Below are 15,903 nucleotides of genomic sequence, written 5' to 3'. Positions count from 1 at the left end.
TGTGCAGATCCACAATGGGATTGGGTCTGTGAGTGGCCTCTGCATTCCAGCTTCAATAAGATAAAGTAATCCAGTCAAGGAAGGAAGGAAGGAAGGAAGCAAGAAAGAGAGGAAGGAAGAAAGGAAGGAAGGAAGGAAGGAAGGAAGGAAGGAAGGAAGGAAGGAAGGAAGGAAGGAAGGAAGGAAGGAAGGAAGGAAGGAAGGAAAAAGAAAGGGAGGAGGAAAGAGAAAGAAAGAAAAAGGAGGGAAGAAAGAAGGAAAGAAATAAAAGAGGAAAGAAAGATTCAGTGTGGCAGTTGGGCTCCCTGTGATCCCACTTTGAGGTCTTGTGGTACACTGGAGAAAACTCTGGAGTCAGGAAGTCTATGGTTCAAACCAGCCTCAGACACTTACTAGAAGTGTGACCTTGGGAAAGCCACTAAACCTCTGTTTGTCTCAATTTCCCCATTTGTAAAATAAAGGGGTTGGACTCAGTGCCCTCCAGCATCGTCTCCAGCTCTAAGTCTGGATATAATGGTCTACCTCAAGAGTTCCCAGACAGTAACAGGAAATTTACTGATAGAGTTAGAAGGTCTCCTGGAAGGTCTCCAAGTTACTTGCTCCAGGCACAGTCCCCTCTCCATGATGGCCCTTGCTCTTGGCCTAAAGGGATAACTTTTTTCCTGCTAGTAACTCTTTCCTCCACTCTGCTCAGGAATTTTACTGTGAGTTCCCCTTTTCTCTTCCCCTTAAAAGGACTTTCCCGTCAGTCCTCTCAACCCTGCTGATCTTAAAACTTTGGAAGAAGTGTTAGAACCATTCATTTCTTTTTCATAAAAAAGTTGGACTTTCAACAGGATTGCCTGGCCTGCCAAAGCAGGAAGCTGAGGAGTCTTGGATGGAATTACAGGCAGTGTTGCTAATGACATTAAGGGGAGGCCATCTGGTGTATTAGAAGGAATACTGGCTTTGGAGTCAGAGGGGCTGGGCTCAAATTCTGCACTCACTAGGTGGTAAGATGGTGAAGAAGACAGATCACTGGATTTGGAGTCAGGAAGATCCTAGTTCAAACCTGGCCTCAGGCACTTATTAGCTGTGTGACCTTGGGTACCTCCCTTAACTGAGTCTGCCTCAATTTTCTCATCTGTAAAAAGAGTAACATCTATTTCCCAGGGTTGTTGTGCAGATCAAATGAGATACTATTTGTAAAGTGCTCTGCAAACTTTAACATGCTTGCCTCCCTTACCAACCTTGGTCAGGTCTATGCCTAACCCCATCAGAGGCAGCCTGTCCTCGTCCATGACCTCGAGCAGGCCTCATACCTCCTGTTTTCCCAGCTCAGACCCCAGGCGCGGTTCCCAATGGGCCCTGCTCCCGATGGGTCCCTTCAGTCCTATCACCAGTTTCCTCATTGATAAAATGAAGGGATTGGATTATAAGGTTCCTTCTGTCTTTAAATCCTCTAAATCTCTCCTTGGACGCTTACATTGAAGGAGGAGAAGTTCCCAAACATGTCCACAAGGTGGCAGAGCGACTGCACACAGCTCCTCCCCATATCCAGGGTGCAGAAGGATTGCGTGTGAGATGGGAGCCTCTGAGGATTCCAGGAGACTCTCTCCCCAGATCCGAGAAAGTTGACGGCTGTGTGCTTGACCAGACAAAGTCTCAGGTTGGGGGAAAGGGGGAGAAAGGAAGTGCCCGCTTCTACTTTGTTACCTAGTATTTTTACCAGCCTCTTCTGCCTTCTGCTCCATCCCATTTTCTACAGGTAGGAGTGGTGGCCACATTCCTGGTCCTCCTCTTTTTCTACTACAGCGTTGTCTTCTTGTTTGTGGGGACGGCCTGCCTGGGACTGTTCCTCAGCAGTACCTTCCCCAGCATGCTAGCCTACACTGAAGATGTCCTCCAGTATAATGGTGAGTTTGGGTGTATTTAAGGGGGAGAAAAGAAACTCATCAAAACTGGTCCTCTTGCTGGACTTTCCAATTCTGGCCCCTGGTACTGCCATTCTTCTACTCTCCTACGCTAGGAAACTAAAAGGTCCCCGATTCTTCCTTCTTTCTCCTCTATATCCACCCTGTCAACACATTCTTTTGATATATCTCCTAAATTCACCCAATCCTCTTTATTCTCACCACCACTATGTTGGTCTAGCCCCTCATTCTTGAAGTACAAGCCTACAGGCTTTACTCCCTTTCAATAAATCTAGAGAAGTGTCATTTTGCAGAAAAAACATTGGAAGACCCAAGTTCACATCCCGACTCCGATGCTTGCTGTCCCAGTAACCACAGGCAAGTCATTTTTCCCAGAGTCTGCTTCCTTAACAATAACCTCTCAAAAAGTTGAGACAGTGCTGCGACTCATTTAAATCCAATTCACAAGCAAGGCGAGATATCACCCTTGTGACATCATTGGTCCTCTTTGAAAACAAAGGGTGAAAAACCAGCCAACCTTAAAGAGCTGCATAAATGAGAACTCTTTTGGCCTGGCTAGGAAAATGTCTCCAAGACTTCGGTTGTGAGCAGAAGATGCTTTGCGGCTCAATGTTTCTCAGTGCTTCCTCAATGGTTAACAAGCGCATCAACCCTGAACTCAGCTTGGCTTTTGAGGGTCCTCATAACTCGGCTCTACCATCTCACCAACTCAGCCTTATTTCTCCCTACTCTCCAACATACACCCTTCACTCCAATCAGCTTGGTTTCCTTATTTCTCATAGCAGCTTAATAAATAATTAATAATTGGGCTTAATAAATGTCTGCTGAGTGAACAAACACTCAGTTCACTAAGTGAGTGCCACTGGTGTACCCCAAGTTGCCTTGCCCACAACTGAAATGTCTTTACTCTTCTTCCAAATCAAAATCCTACCCATCCTTCAACATCCAACTAGTTTTACTACCTTCAGGTAGGTTTTCCAGAGAGGTATCAATTTCTCCACAGGAGATCCTTCCTCTCAGAATAGAATTGTAAGTCCTAGTTGTTTTGAGGGCCATGATGCCTTCTCATTATTTCTTTGATGTTGTGATTCCAAAATCCCCTTTACTGCTCCCCCCACAAAAAATGGCTACTATTCATTTTTATAAGTCAATTAAGACTAATCTTGTGTTGAAGATTTCATAATACCCTTTGAGATCACTGGAGACACACTGCACAGTTGCAGAACCAGTAATTTCCTTGGCAGGGAGAGGGGGGAGGAATCCCAGGTTGGCTAGGAGAAGGTTGGAGGTCCTGGAGACAGTCAGCTGCAGTTATATACAATAATGAGGTAAGGAGAACCTAGATCACTGAAATCCAAAGATGACCCCAAAAGGTCATTTTAGCTCTTACCCTCCTCATCAATCAGCTAAGTTAGGACCCAGTGGCCTGGAGTTTTGACTAGGTAGTGCGGTATACTGGAGAGAAACGGGGCCTCCAAGGCCATCCAGACCTACTCTCTCATTTTACAACAGTGGACAATGAAATCCTAAGGAGATTAATTGACTTGTCCAAAGTCACACAAGTGTTAAGGGGCAAGGCAAGATTTGACCCCCAGAGCTAGCATTCTTTTCCCTGTACCACAAGTCTTCCCTAGAAGACTTAAATTCAAATCTCTCTGCCACTTATGTACTTTATGACTTTAAATAAATCAGTCCTCCTTTGGGGCCTCAATTTGCCCATGCGTAAAATGAGGAGGTTAGACTAGATTGCCTCTGAGATCCATTCCAACTTAAAAAAAAAAAAAACTGGAGGGGGAGGGGAGGGAGGCAGTTGGGGTTAAGTGACTTGCCCAGGGTCACATAGCTAATAAGAGTCTGAGATCAACTTAGAATGCAGGTCTTCCTGACTCCAGGGCTGGTGCTCTATCCACTGCACCACCTAGCTGCCCCCAGCTCAAAATTTTTATGATATTATTCTTCTTAGATTTTTCCTGTTTATCCCTGGTGGAAATGTATGTGATCAGGGGGAAAAACCCAAAGTAATATTTCAATTCTGAAGTGCCCTGGGATATAGTCACTTAACCCATCCCTCCCAGTTTACAGAGGAAGAACCTGAGACCTGATAGATGATGAGGTGACAGAGGTAGCAGCTAGTGGCAGAAGCAGCACTGGAACCCTGCTGTCTTTTCCAGTGGACTCCTAAGTATCTGAAGCAGTATTTAACCCAGATCTTTCTGGTTCCAAGTCTAGCACTATCTATTACATCAAGTTATACCCAAAGCATTGAAACATGTTTCAATGTAAATTACAGAAGATTCTACATCTCAAATGAAAGGGATAAATTATAAGGCCAACAGGAGCTCCGAGAAGGGAGAAGCAGCAGCTAGAGTAGATGTGAAGACCTGAGTGGGACCTTGAACGGCGGACAGGTTAGACGAGCAGAGTAAGAGAAGGGGCATGATAGGCAAGGGAAATAGAATTCTACCTCCATTAAAGACTTACTAGGTGCTGACTATCAAAGGAGATGCAACAATAAATAGAGCTTCAGTTTCCTCATCTGTAAAATGAGCTGGAGAAGGAAATAGCAAACCACTATAGGGTCTTTGCCAAGAAAGCCTCCAATGGGGTAACAAAGAGTCAGACACAGCAGAAATGACTTAGCCTCTCAGTATCCCAGGCAGCTTTCTAAGGCTATGTCTACAAACTCGCTGTTGATGTGCCTTGGTAAAAGAAGCATCTTCACCTTGTGCTCCCTGCATTGATGAAAATCACAAAATGGGCCTAAGAAGTAGCAATAATGCCTTGTATCATACTTATGTCCACACCTGTTATATCCTGCTTATTAGCTAATAATAATACCTAACCCTTACTATGTGCCTGGCACTGCACTAAACGATTTACAATTATATCATTTGATTCTCAGAACAACCCTGGGAGGTAGATGTTATTATCCCAATTTTACAGATGAGAAAACTGAGGTGAAGTGACTTGCCCAGGGTCACACAGCCAGTAAATGTCTGGGGTCAGATTTGAACTTGTATTTTTCTTGCTCTGGACCTGGCACTCTATTCATTTCTCCACCTAGCTTCCTGAGGGAGGGATTATCCTATTTTCAGATATGTCATCTCCAGAATCTAGCAAGCAGTACCTTGCTTAGACTATATCTAATAAACATCTATTGAGAACTGAATTTAGACATGATATTTAGAAAAATAAGTTAAGACCAGATTGTGGAGGGCCTTGAATGCTAAGTTAAGACATTTAGACACTATTTTATAAGCTATGGGAGATCATTCAAAATTTCTGAATTGGGAGTAGCATGAAGAAGACAGTATGAAAGTATGGTCAAGCAAAGAGAGGGAGTCCAAAGTCCCCATCTCCTCCTGCACTGACTGCTGACTTACTCCTACCTTCTACTACCAGGATCCTCATACAGTGCAGGGCTAGAAGCAGGTGCTTCCCCTTGCACAGATGGATTCCCTCCCTGCCCCTCTGTGTTATGGAGGCACCAGGAAAGGGGAGCAAATACATTCTTACAATGGGTATTTAAGGTGTTAGTAGAAGGGAGTCAGAAGCTGGTCTGGGAGCTAGGAGTGTAGAAATTCCTAAGGAAAGAGAAACAGTTGTTCTGTTGTCCCAAGTGCCTAGGAGCTCCTAGCACAATGGTATTTGCCTTAGACCTCCTTCCCCTGTCTGGATAGCATGGTACTGGAGGGGGGAGGTCAGGGAGAGGTGGCAGAGTCTGCAGCGTATACCAGAACAACCTTAGTGATGGTGACAATGCTGATCAGATTATCTCTTAGAATGAACACAGCTGAACCTAATGCCCAGTTTCCATTTCCAAAGGAGAATACCTACATCAAACAGCCTAACAATCAATAAATGGTTTTTTCCTCTTTCTTCCTGTGTCAGGCTGTGCAACCACAATCCTGGTAACAGGGGCAGGAATTGGTGAGATGACACTTCAGTTGTTCATTGGCTCGGTATGTGGTGGAGGTGGTAGTGGGGACAAGGGGATGGCTGGGCAGTGAACCTCCGGAAGGACTTGTGGCGTAGGGAAAAGGCTCAGGATTTGGAGTCGGAGACCACGGTTCCAATCCTGCCTCTTTCACTTTGGTGATAGCCTTGGTCAAGCAATTTAACTTTTAAGGATCTCAGCTTCTTCATCTATCATATTAGTTAGCATTCATATAGGTTTGTAATGTGTTTTACATATGTTATCTCATTGGATTCCCAAACAAGCCTCTGAGGTAGATGCACATGTTATCTGCATCTAAACTGAGGCTGAGGTTAAGTGACTTGCCCAGGGTCATCCACTCAGATCAGCCTCCAAGTCCATCAATCTCTCCACTGCACCACCTAGCTGCCTAAATGAAGCTGGATCTCTAAGTGTCAAATTTTATGATGCTCTATGCCAACCAGTCACCTACCCCCAATTTTCCACTGAGATTTTTGTCTCATAGACTGAGCAAGACTCTTCTTTGCCCACCCAGTGCCCACCCTATCACTGCTGTGCCAAAGACAGGTATGGGGGCTGAACTAGGTGCTGATGGGAGGCCGAAGTGAAGGGAGAACCATGGGAAAGACCAGGCAGCATGAAAGGGAGTGGGGCCAGAGGAGGATACCTTCGAGGAATGCTTTCACTTTTTTTTCAATTTCATTCACTTTCACGTATTAAAACTGCTCTCTGGAACTCCTTGCCAAGCTCTTAGGTCAACTCTTTAGAGGGAAACAGGCTCCCTGACTCAGCTCCTGTTCAGATCTCAATCACCAAGCAACTATAGTTACCTTCAAACAAATTCTAATCCCACTTATTCATCAATAAAGGGTGGGGGTCTCCTTTCCTTCTGCTACAATGGATGAGCCTAAGGCAAGCCTCAGAGCAACTCTCAGACACACCAGACACAACGTAGTTAGACAGAGAGGCCATGGAGTAGTGGCTGTCACATCGTTGTTGATACTGGCCAAGCAGCTTGAAGCAAGGAAAAGACAATGACAGTGGAGTCACAAGACCTGAGTTTGAGTCTGGGACCCGATGTTTCCTAGTTGGAGGATCTGAGTCTCCATCTGGAAAAAGAGGAATGAAGAATAAGGCTTGCCCTTCATAAGAATAAGCCCTACTTTCCATAAATCTTAAAATGAAATATGAATGGATCCAAGTCCTGGTTCTAACACTTAACTAAACAAGGAAAAGTGAAGGCAGTTAGATGGTCTGGTACAAAGAGCACTGAAGTCAGAAAGGGCCACATTCAAATTCTGCTCCAGATACTTATGAGCTGAGTGACCAAGCCTCAGCCTCAGCCTCATTTTTCCCATCTACAAATGGAATTGGCAATAGCACCTAGGGGGCGGCTGGCTACAAGGCACAGTGGATAGAGTGCCAGCCCTGGAGTCAGGAGGACCTGAGTTCAAATCTTACTAGCTGTGTGACCCTGGGCAAGCCACCTAACCCTGTTTGCCTCAGTTTCCTCATCTGTAAAATGAGCTGGAGGAGGAATGGCAAATCACTCCAGTAGCTCTGCTAAGAAATTCCCAAATGAGGTCACAGAGAGTCAGACATGAAGAAGAATGACTGAACAAAAAATATACGCAATAATAAGGCTTGTATGGTCTACCTTATGGGTTGTGAGCAAAGCTCTCTGCACACCATAAAGTGGTCTGGTCAATGGGATTTTTAATGGGGACAGGAATGGAATGGTTTTCGTGCAGTGAGTGGAGGCCCATACTAACAAGTAAAAGAAACTTCAGGTCCCTTGGACCAGGTGCGCCAGGACTGGACTTCTGTCCTTGCTGGGATCCTTACCTCTAAAAGCAGGGCAAAGTTCCCTGCCAGCCCCTGTGGCTTCTTTTAGGGAAATGGGTCTGAACTTGACTGAAAATCTCATCAAAGGCTCAAGAAAGATGTTTCTTCCCACGCAACCTCAGGGCTGTGTTTCAATGGCTCTTGTGTCTGTTTTCGTGGGCAGATTATCCAAGTGCTGGGCAAATACAGCTTCCTGGTCTGCGGCGTGATCTTTGGCTGCCTGGCTTTTACCTTCTACATCATGCTCCTGTTTTTCCACAGGATGTACTCCAGGCCCTCATCAGGTAAGGGAAGGATCTATTTTTCTACAAGGGGAGGAAAGCAGAATGGGAGGGCGGCAGGCTCTTAGCACAGCATAGCTGGCACCCTGTTCCGAGCAAAATGCAAGGAAATGTTTATTTTTCTGCTGCTTCCTTTCCCCCTCTTCCTGCCTTACCAAGCAATTGTTGGTGTTCAGGGTGAACAAGGCCAGGTTAGACTAATGCATGCTTTCTCAGCTGAGAGAAAAGGGGGGGGGGGCGTCAATTGTGAACTCTGCTCAAGGAACCCCACCCTGATAGAGAAATGCCTGGCCCAGAAGCTGTCCCCAGCCTGCTCTGGGCACCAGAAGCTGCTTCCCGCCTCGGCTGGCTAGAACTCACCCCAGGGGCCTAGCTGGCCGTCTCTGTGCAGTTCAGGGACTTGACTCTAATCCAAATCTAACTTCTATGCCAAGTTGCAATGAAAAGCTCCTCCAGGTCAGGAATGCCTCCCAAGAGTAGCCTCAGTCTCTGGGACCCCAGGCAGGGGAAGTCCCTAGAGCTGCTTTTTCAAGCCTGCACCCTCATATGCCCTTTAACAGAGTTCTCAAAAATCCCCTCTCCAACCCACCCCCAAGTTGGAGTGCTGTAGCCAGTTCTTAGGAAGATATACTAAAACAAGACTCCTTCCCTCTATCATTCAGTTCAATTCATCAAACATTTAGCAATCAGCTACCTTTTGGTACTTACTGTGGGTAAGTCAGAAAGACCTGAATTTGAATCCTGCCTTATTAGCTATATGATCCTGGCACTGAACTTCAGTTTCCTCATCTGTAAAACGAGGGAGAGGTGGCAGGTAGGATTGAACTAGGTGGCCTCTGTGGAAAAACAGGTACACTAATACATTGTTGGTGGAACTGTGAACTGGTCCTACCATTTTGGAAAGCAGTTTCACACTATGCCCAAAAACCATTAACGTGTACATACTCTTTCACTCTAATACCACAACTAGGTCAATATCCCAGGGAGATCAAAGAGGGAAAGGACCCATATGTACTAAAATATTCATAGCAGCTCTTTTTGTGGTGGTAAAAAATTGGAAATCAAGGGGTTGCCCATCAATTGGGGAAGGGCAGGACAAGTTATTTGTGGTGGAATGCTACTGTGCTATAAGAAATTATGAGGGAGATCATTTTAGGAAAAGCTGGGAAGATCTGTATATACTGAAAAGAGAACAGAACTAGAACCATTTACACTAGCAAAAATAGTGCAAAGATAAATCAGCTGGGAAAGATTTAGTAACTAATCAACACTCGGCCAACCACAATTCCAAGGACTCGTGATGATAGGGAAGTGACAAACTTAAGAGTGCAAAATGAAGCATATTTTCTTCTGTTTCTTTCTTTTTGTTCTTTTTTGGGAGGGGTGAGGGTGGGTATGGATAATGCAGAAATCTGATTTGTAAAGGGTTCCACTTTTCTTGATTTGTCAAGGAATGGAGGAGGGGGACGGAGAAGGGAGAAAATTTGACACCGAAAATAAAATAAAATTGAACTTTCAAAAAAGAAACCAAGGCAGGGAAGAAAAGCAAAAAGCTTAGGTAATCCCCCAAAATAGGTCACCAATTGCCTACTGACCAACATCTACACTGACTGTATAACATGATCTGTTTTTTCCCTTTGTAGTCTTGACCTTGGACAAACCACCAGGGATAGAAAGCTCTGAAGTCTACCATCACTAAAAGTCAGGTGAAGAAGACAAAAGGAAATCCTTGACCCAGAAGCACAACACAGTCCCCCCACCTCCCTTGCTTGATAATTCTGGAGGAGAGGTCTAAAATGTTGTTTAAAATGCTCCTCTGATATTAGGTAGGGTTCAAGAAAAAATAATTTAGATCAACTCAAGGACACTAACATCTCATGGAAAAATCAATTTAGAAGCCTGTTCCACTCCCCTTCCTTGCCTGTTTCCCTGATAATATGCTGCTAAGAGTTGCCTATGGTGTCCAGACAGGGAGAAAAAGAATACACATACACATTCAACTCTGATGTCTCCTAGCCTGAACCCTTAGGGGTTTGGTATTCAATGCTGGATACAGTCTAAAAGAGAGAAATAGAGCCAAGCTGAAAATATGATGCTCAGTGAAATCTGACAAATGTAGATAAATGTGATATTTTAAATTAACCTAGATGAACTTGGGTTATTTCCTGATGCACTATATCCCAAAAGGAACTACTGTGCTTTACTTGGGACCAGTCCAAAATCTAGGGGATTCTTGATTTTGATGGTCCCTCAAAAGTCATTATAAAATTTTAGAAGGAAAGTTGAATCTTGATGGCTCTAGGATATGAACAATCTATGATTAGTCTAGGAAAACACAAGAGTGGGATAATGTTATGTATTCTGTTTCCCTTTACTGTGTGTGGATATGTGGGTGTATGTGGCTAGATATCTATGGAATCAGCAGAAATAGCAAGGAGGATTTTTTTCAAAATAACTGTTAGGCTTAGTGCTTTCACCTCTTCTACTTAGAAAAAATCTCCCTCTCTACTGTTTATCAAGAAGGTATAGGACACAGCCAAGGAAAGGGAGAAGCTGGGACTGCCTGGCACTTTTAAAAACTGCACACTATACTAAATAGTGACTACAGAGGCAAATTATGAATAGTGTAAGGAGAGTATCAATGATAATGAGAGATGAGAACTATACCTCTTTCTTCTTTTAAAAAAATGGATACCAGTGACTGATTGCATATTGGTTTATTTGCACTTTCTGGATGCATCAACAGGGATGTGTGTGTGTGTGTGTGTGTGTGTGTAACAGGTGTGTGTGTGTGTGTATATATACATCTATATTTACATGTTTAAATATATTTGTATATACTTTATGTATAATATACATATTATATGTATGTTTAAACATAGATTTATATGTGTATATATATATATATATATAGGTGTGTCTACATACAAGCATTATTATTAAAACTACAGTGATTATCAATCAACCATCATCCATGATCAGGTTCACTCAATTCAACAAGCATTTTAAAAGGGCCTACATCCCAGGCACTGAGACATACAGAATCAAAAATTAAAACAGTTCCTGCCTTCAAGAAGCTTATATTTTGCTGAAAGGAAAAATATGTATATAAGTAAATATAATATATTCACAAAGTCATTTTGGGAGGGAAGGGAGCGCACTAACTGGGAAAGACCAGGAAAAGCATCACTTAGGAAATAGCATTTGAGCTAAGCCTTGAATGAAGCTAGAAATTCCAAAAAAAAAGAGGTGAGGGAAGAGGAAGAACATTTCAAACATGGGAGACAGCCTATACAAAGGCACCAAGATGGGAGACTGAATGTCTTGTGTGACATCCCATAATTCTGTCTATGATTCACCACTATTATAGATTGGCCAGTTCAAACCAAAGAATACATATTCTACTTGACTGTTGTTCATATGCAAGAAATAGGCTATAATGAAAATGGTTTCTTGGGGTATAGCATATACTCTTACCAGAGGGCAGATAAGGACATCCATGCTTTAAAAAAAAATAGTTTGTCCATTTAGTTAAGTCCTAGGCTCCACTCTAACTTAATTGTACAATCTAATTGTAGTGAAAAGCTGCCCTTAATCAAGAGAAAACAGCTGTACTTTCCTCATTCAATTAAACTGTAGCATGTTTTTATGTTGTATTTCAAGGAAGGAATCAGAAGCAAAATCAAAATGTCACTTCACCAATCTGGAATGGTTGCAATCTATACCTTACGGGATCATAGACTTAAGATCTGAAAGGGACTTCAGAAGTCATTCAATCTCCTCATTTTATAGCTAAGGAGGCTGAGGCCCAGAAAGATGAAATAGGGCTTGTCTGAGGTCACACAACTAAAAAGTGGAAGAGGGGGGATTTAAACCCAGGTTCTCTGTCTCCAAATCCATCTCTTTCCACACCTAAGGATGCCCTTATTGAAAGAAGGCCACTGAGACAGTTTGAGCTCTGGGTGTGTCATTCCATGGCAGAGTACGTCTTAATCCTTTCCTAAGCTCCAAAACAAAGGCTGACTTTCTTATTGCCACAGGATAGGACTCTCACATTCTATGAACTCAGATAGTGGTGCTTCAGAGGCAGGAAAAATCCTGTTGGGTGGCTAGCTTCCTCCACTTCTAATTCGAGGGATTAGAGGGGTGGAACCCATCCTTCAGAAACAGTGGGGAACTTTAATGATGTTCCTGGGTCTGCTTCCCTTCTTCCCTCTAGAATGTGAAATACAACTTCTAGAGAGTCATTACATCCCGTAGACTCTTCCCTGCTCCTTCCTGGACTTTCTGAACAGCGAGCCATCCTTTTATCACAAGTTCAGATCTACAAACTGGAGATCAGATGTGCCCACAGCAACTCCTGATGATCAACTAATACTAAGCTATCATCTGCATAGCACTTTAAAGTTTGCAAAACACTTGACATCTCAGCTGATTCACCCAACAACCATTGTTATCCCTATGTTACAGATGAGGATACTGAGGCTGAGACAAGGGAAAATGGGTCACACAACTAATTGTCTGAGACTGGCTTTGAACCCAAATCTTCCTAATGCTTAGCTTGATGATCTATCTATCCACTGCCCCATCCACCTGTCTCACACTGCCTGATAATGAGAAATTCTAGGACTATGGAGAATTATCAAGCTATATGAAGGGTTATAGTGACTTCCTTGAGAATTTCTCTGCTACTCCATTAGCATAGTATACTAGATACTGGAAGGATTTATGGAATCCTAGAGTCCTGGATTTAAGAGTATCATAAGATCTGGATTTAAATTCTGCCTTTGCCATTTAACTATCTTTATGACTCTGAGCAAGTCATTTTCAGCTCAATTCAATAAGAGTTTATTAAGCAGCCCATTTATGTACCAGGTCCCAGGTACACAAAGAAAAAAGCAAAAGTTCCTAGGCTCAAAGAACTTATGTTTTAGTATGGGAAAAACTAAATAAAGATAGGTGATAAATATATACAAAGCAATTTGGAGCACTTATCATCAGAGCTGGAGAGTAGGTGGGTCTAGAAAAGCTTTCTGTAGGAGATGGGACCTGAGCTAAACTTTAGGGTTTTTATTTTGTTCGTTTTTAATTTGTTTAGTATTTTATTTTTTTACAGTTAAATGCAATAACAACTTATAACATTCATTTTTAAAGCTCTGAATTCCAAATTCTCTCCCTCCCTCCCCCACTCCCACTGAGCAGACAAGCAATTCAATATTATACATGTGTAGTCATGCACATTTCCCTATTAGTCATGTTGTGAAAGAAAACAGAACAAAAAAAAGTCTCAAGAAAAAGAAAGTAAAAAAAAGTATGTTTCAATCTGTATTCAGACACCATCAGTTCTTTCACTGGAGACGAACAGCATTTTTCATGGTAAGTCCTTCAGAATTGTCTTGGATCACTGTATTGTTGAGAAGAGCTAAATCCTTTCCAGCTGATCATCCTACAATAATGCTGTTACTTTGAACATAGTACATTTCACTTTGCATCAGCTCATATAAACCCTTTCAGGTTTTTCTGAGAGCATCCTGCTCATCATTTCTAATAGTACGAATAGTATTCCATCATAACCATATACCACAATTCCCCAACTGATGGGCATCCCCTCAATTTCCAATTCTTTGCCACCAGAAAAGAGCTGCTATAAATATTTTTGTACATACAGGCCCTTTCTCTTTTTGTTTGTTTTGTTTTTTTAATCTTTTGGGATACAGACCTAATAGTGGTAAACCTAGGTCAAAGGATATGCATAGTTTTATAGCCCTTTGGGTACGGTTCCAAATTGCTGAGTTAAGCTTTGAAAGAAGCCAGGGATTCTAAAGGGCAAAATGAGATATGGGAGCGCATTTCTGGCATAAAGGACAGCCTCTCCAATGGCATGGAAGCATTAGATAAACTGCCACGTACAGGAGAAGAGGACTGGTTTGGCTGTATGTGAGGGAAAGGAGCTGTGTGAATGGGATCATCAGAACTTGGCAACTGTTAGGAGGGAAGGGGAAGGAAAGTAAAAGTTAGAGGGTGCCTCTAAGATTGCAAATTAATCAAAAAGTATTTATTAAAAGCCTCCTATGCACCAGGCACTGTCACCCTAGATAACTGGAAGGGTGTTGCTCATGACAGAAACTGGCAAGTTGTAAGGAGTGAGGGGTCTTTTTAAATTGGGGGCAGTGAGTGGTGGTTGACAAGTTTTGTTTTGGACACGCACCAAGCTGGAAGTGCCTATGGTTCATCCAGGTAGAATGTCTAGCAGGCAGTTGGTGAGGCCAGAGTGGCAATCACAGGAGAGAAATGGGAGTGGAAGTATAGATTTGGAAGCTATCTGCATACAGGTGATAATGAAGGCATGGTGGCTGATAATATCACCAAAAGAGCACAGAAGTTTCTATCTCACTGGAGCTGTTTTCTTACCTGCAAAATGAGGTGATCGGACTACATCACCTCTAATGTGCCTTCTAGTTCTACATTCCTCTTAAGTGTGGAGTGGCAGAAAAAGCACAGGGTTGGGAACCAAGGAAATGGGGTTCTAATCCCACCCTTCGCACTAACTCACTCCTCTGCAAAGCCTGTTTGCCCATCTATAAAATAAGAAGGATGGGCTGGATCAGAGGTGTCATATGGGCCACATGCAGCCCACAGCAATCCTAAAAGTTGCCTGAACCAAAATAAAATATGATCAAGAAAAACCTAACAAAAGACATAAAAATACAATATAGCATAGATAATATTACATTTTACAACTAAGACAAATACATAGCTTTCAAGAATGCTTATGTACAGTTTAATGGTCCCTATTTGGGACTGACACCACTGGGCTACATGACTTCTTAAGTCCTCTTAAGACCCAGTAGTATAAATGAAAACAATAGTATCACCCCAGTTCAATTTAATGTCATGGAATTGTCATTATTTTCTTGACCTTTCAAGGACCAAGTCACTTGGTCTCCCTTCGACCACCAGATATATTACAAGTTTAGTGATTCACCATCATCTTCACTGTCTTAACATCATAATTGCTAAGGAAGGCCACATATCTAGTTAAGTGCAATGTGAATGTTATTTTAGGTTAACAGTGTTTGCTGCCACCAGATACTGCAGAGGCAAGTTGAACTAACTGAATTGGCTTGTTCAAAAAAAAAAAAAGTTTTGTAAAGCCAAGTACTTTGCAAATATTTTCTATTCTTTTGCTTGCTTTTAGACATCCTATCAAAATAGCCATCTTTGAAATGATTGTGTGATCAATTCCACTTTTTCTAAAATGGATCATCCAGTTCTGTGTAAGTTTAATAACTCCACACACCGCCTGCTCCTAGCCTTGGTTTCTCATTTCAGTGAGTATATAGAACAGATGATGTTTCCTCAACTGGAAAATTGCAGCTATGACAGCTCATAGGAACAGGAACCAACGTTTATAGAAGTCTAGAGTAGTATGAGATGACTGGAGGGAGAGATTACATATCTGAAGGGATCAGGAAAGACTTCATGGAGAAAGTGCCATTTGAAGAGGCTTTTAGGAAAATTAGTTTAACAGTTAGTAATATGTGAGGAAATAATTTTCAGCATGGAGCACTGCCTGCCAAAGGCATGAAGTAAGAGTAGAAGGAGGTGGGATGAGACCATGAAAAGTCACATGGTCTAATTTGAGTGGAATGTAGGGTAAGGGGAGTAGAACGAAATAAGGGTAAAAAAGTAGTTTGGAGCCAAATTATGGAATGCCTTGAATGCTAGATTAAACAGAATGATTTCTATTCAATAAGCAATGGTCTTTAGTCTTTGCCAAGACTCTAAAGGTCTTTTAGCAAAGTCAAAGAGATATACCTTGGAAAATTATCCTGTTTAGGAAAAAACGCATTAATGGCAAGATCAGCCAGGGTTTCTGGTGAAAAGGAAGGAGCAGATGCCAGAAATATGGCAGAAGTAGGGATTT

The 15,903-nt window shown here is 42.5% G+C and overlaps 1 protein-coding gene across 4 annotated transcripts in view; it reads left to right on the top strand.

Annotated features, from left to right (window-relative positions):
- MFSD4A (major facilitator superfamily domain containing 4A) overlaps nucleotides 1-15,903 on the top strand; it is an 86,776-nt gene that overhangs the window by 69,114 nt on the left and 1,759 nt on the right. The window contains exons 7-10 of one of the 4 annotated variants that reach the window (XM_072648045.1): nucleotides 1,748-1,895; nucleotides 5,805-5,875; nucleotides 7,859-7,979; nucleotides 9,620-9,682. In XM_072648045.1, coding sequence (XP_072504146.1) covers nucleotides 1,748-1,895; nucleotides 5,805-5,875; nucleotides 7,859-7,979; nucleotides 9,620-9,675 — 396 coding nt within the window. In that variant the 3' untranslated portion in view covers nucleotides 9,676-9,682. The remainder of the gene's footprint in view (nucleotides 1-1,747; nucleotides 1,896-5,804; nucleotides 5,876-7,858; nucleotides 7,980-9,619; nucleotides 9,683-15,903) is intronic. The other 3 variants (XM_072648047.1, XM_072648044.1, XM_072648046.1) reach the window with 3 other exon arrangements.

This window comes from Notamacropus eugenii, chromosome 2 (assembly GCF_028372415.1).
Source record: "Notamacropus eugenii isolate mMacEug1 chromosome 2, mMacEug1.pri_v2, whole genome shotgun sequence".
Classification (NCBI taxonomy): Eukaryota; Metazoa; Chordata; class Mammalia; order Diprotodontia; family Macropodidae; genus Notamacropus; species Notamacropus eugenii.
The sequence above is the reverse complement of the archived record's forward strand: the minus strand, read 5'-3'. Positions and strand labels throughout refer to the sequence as shown.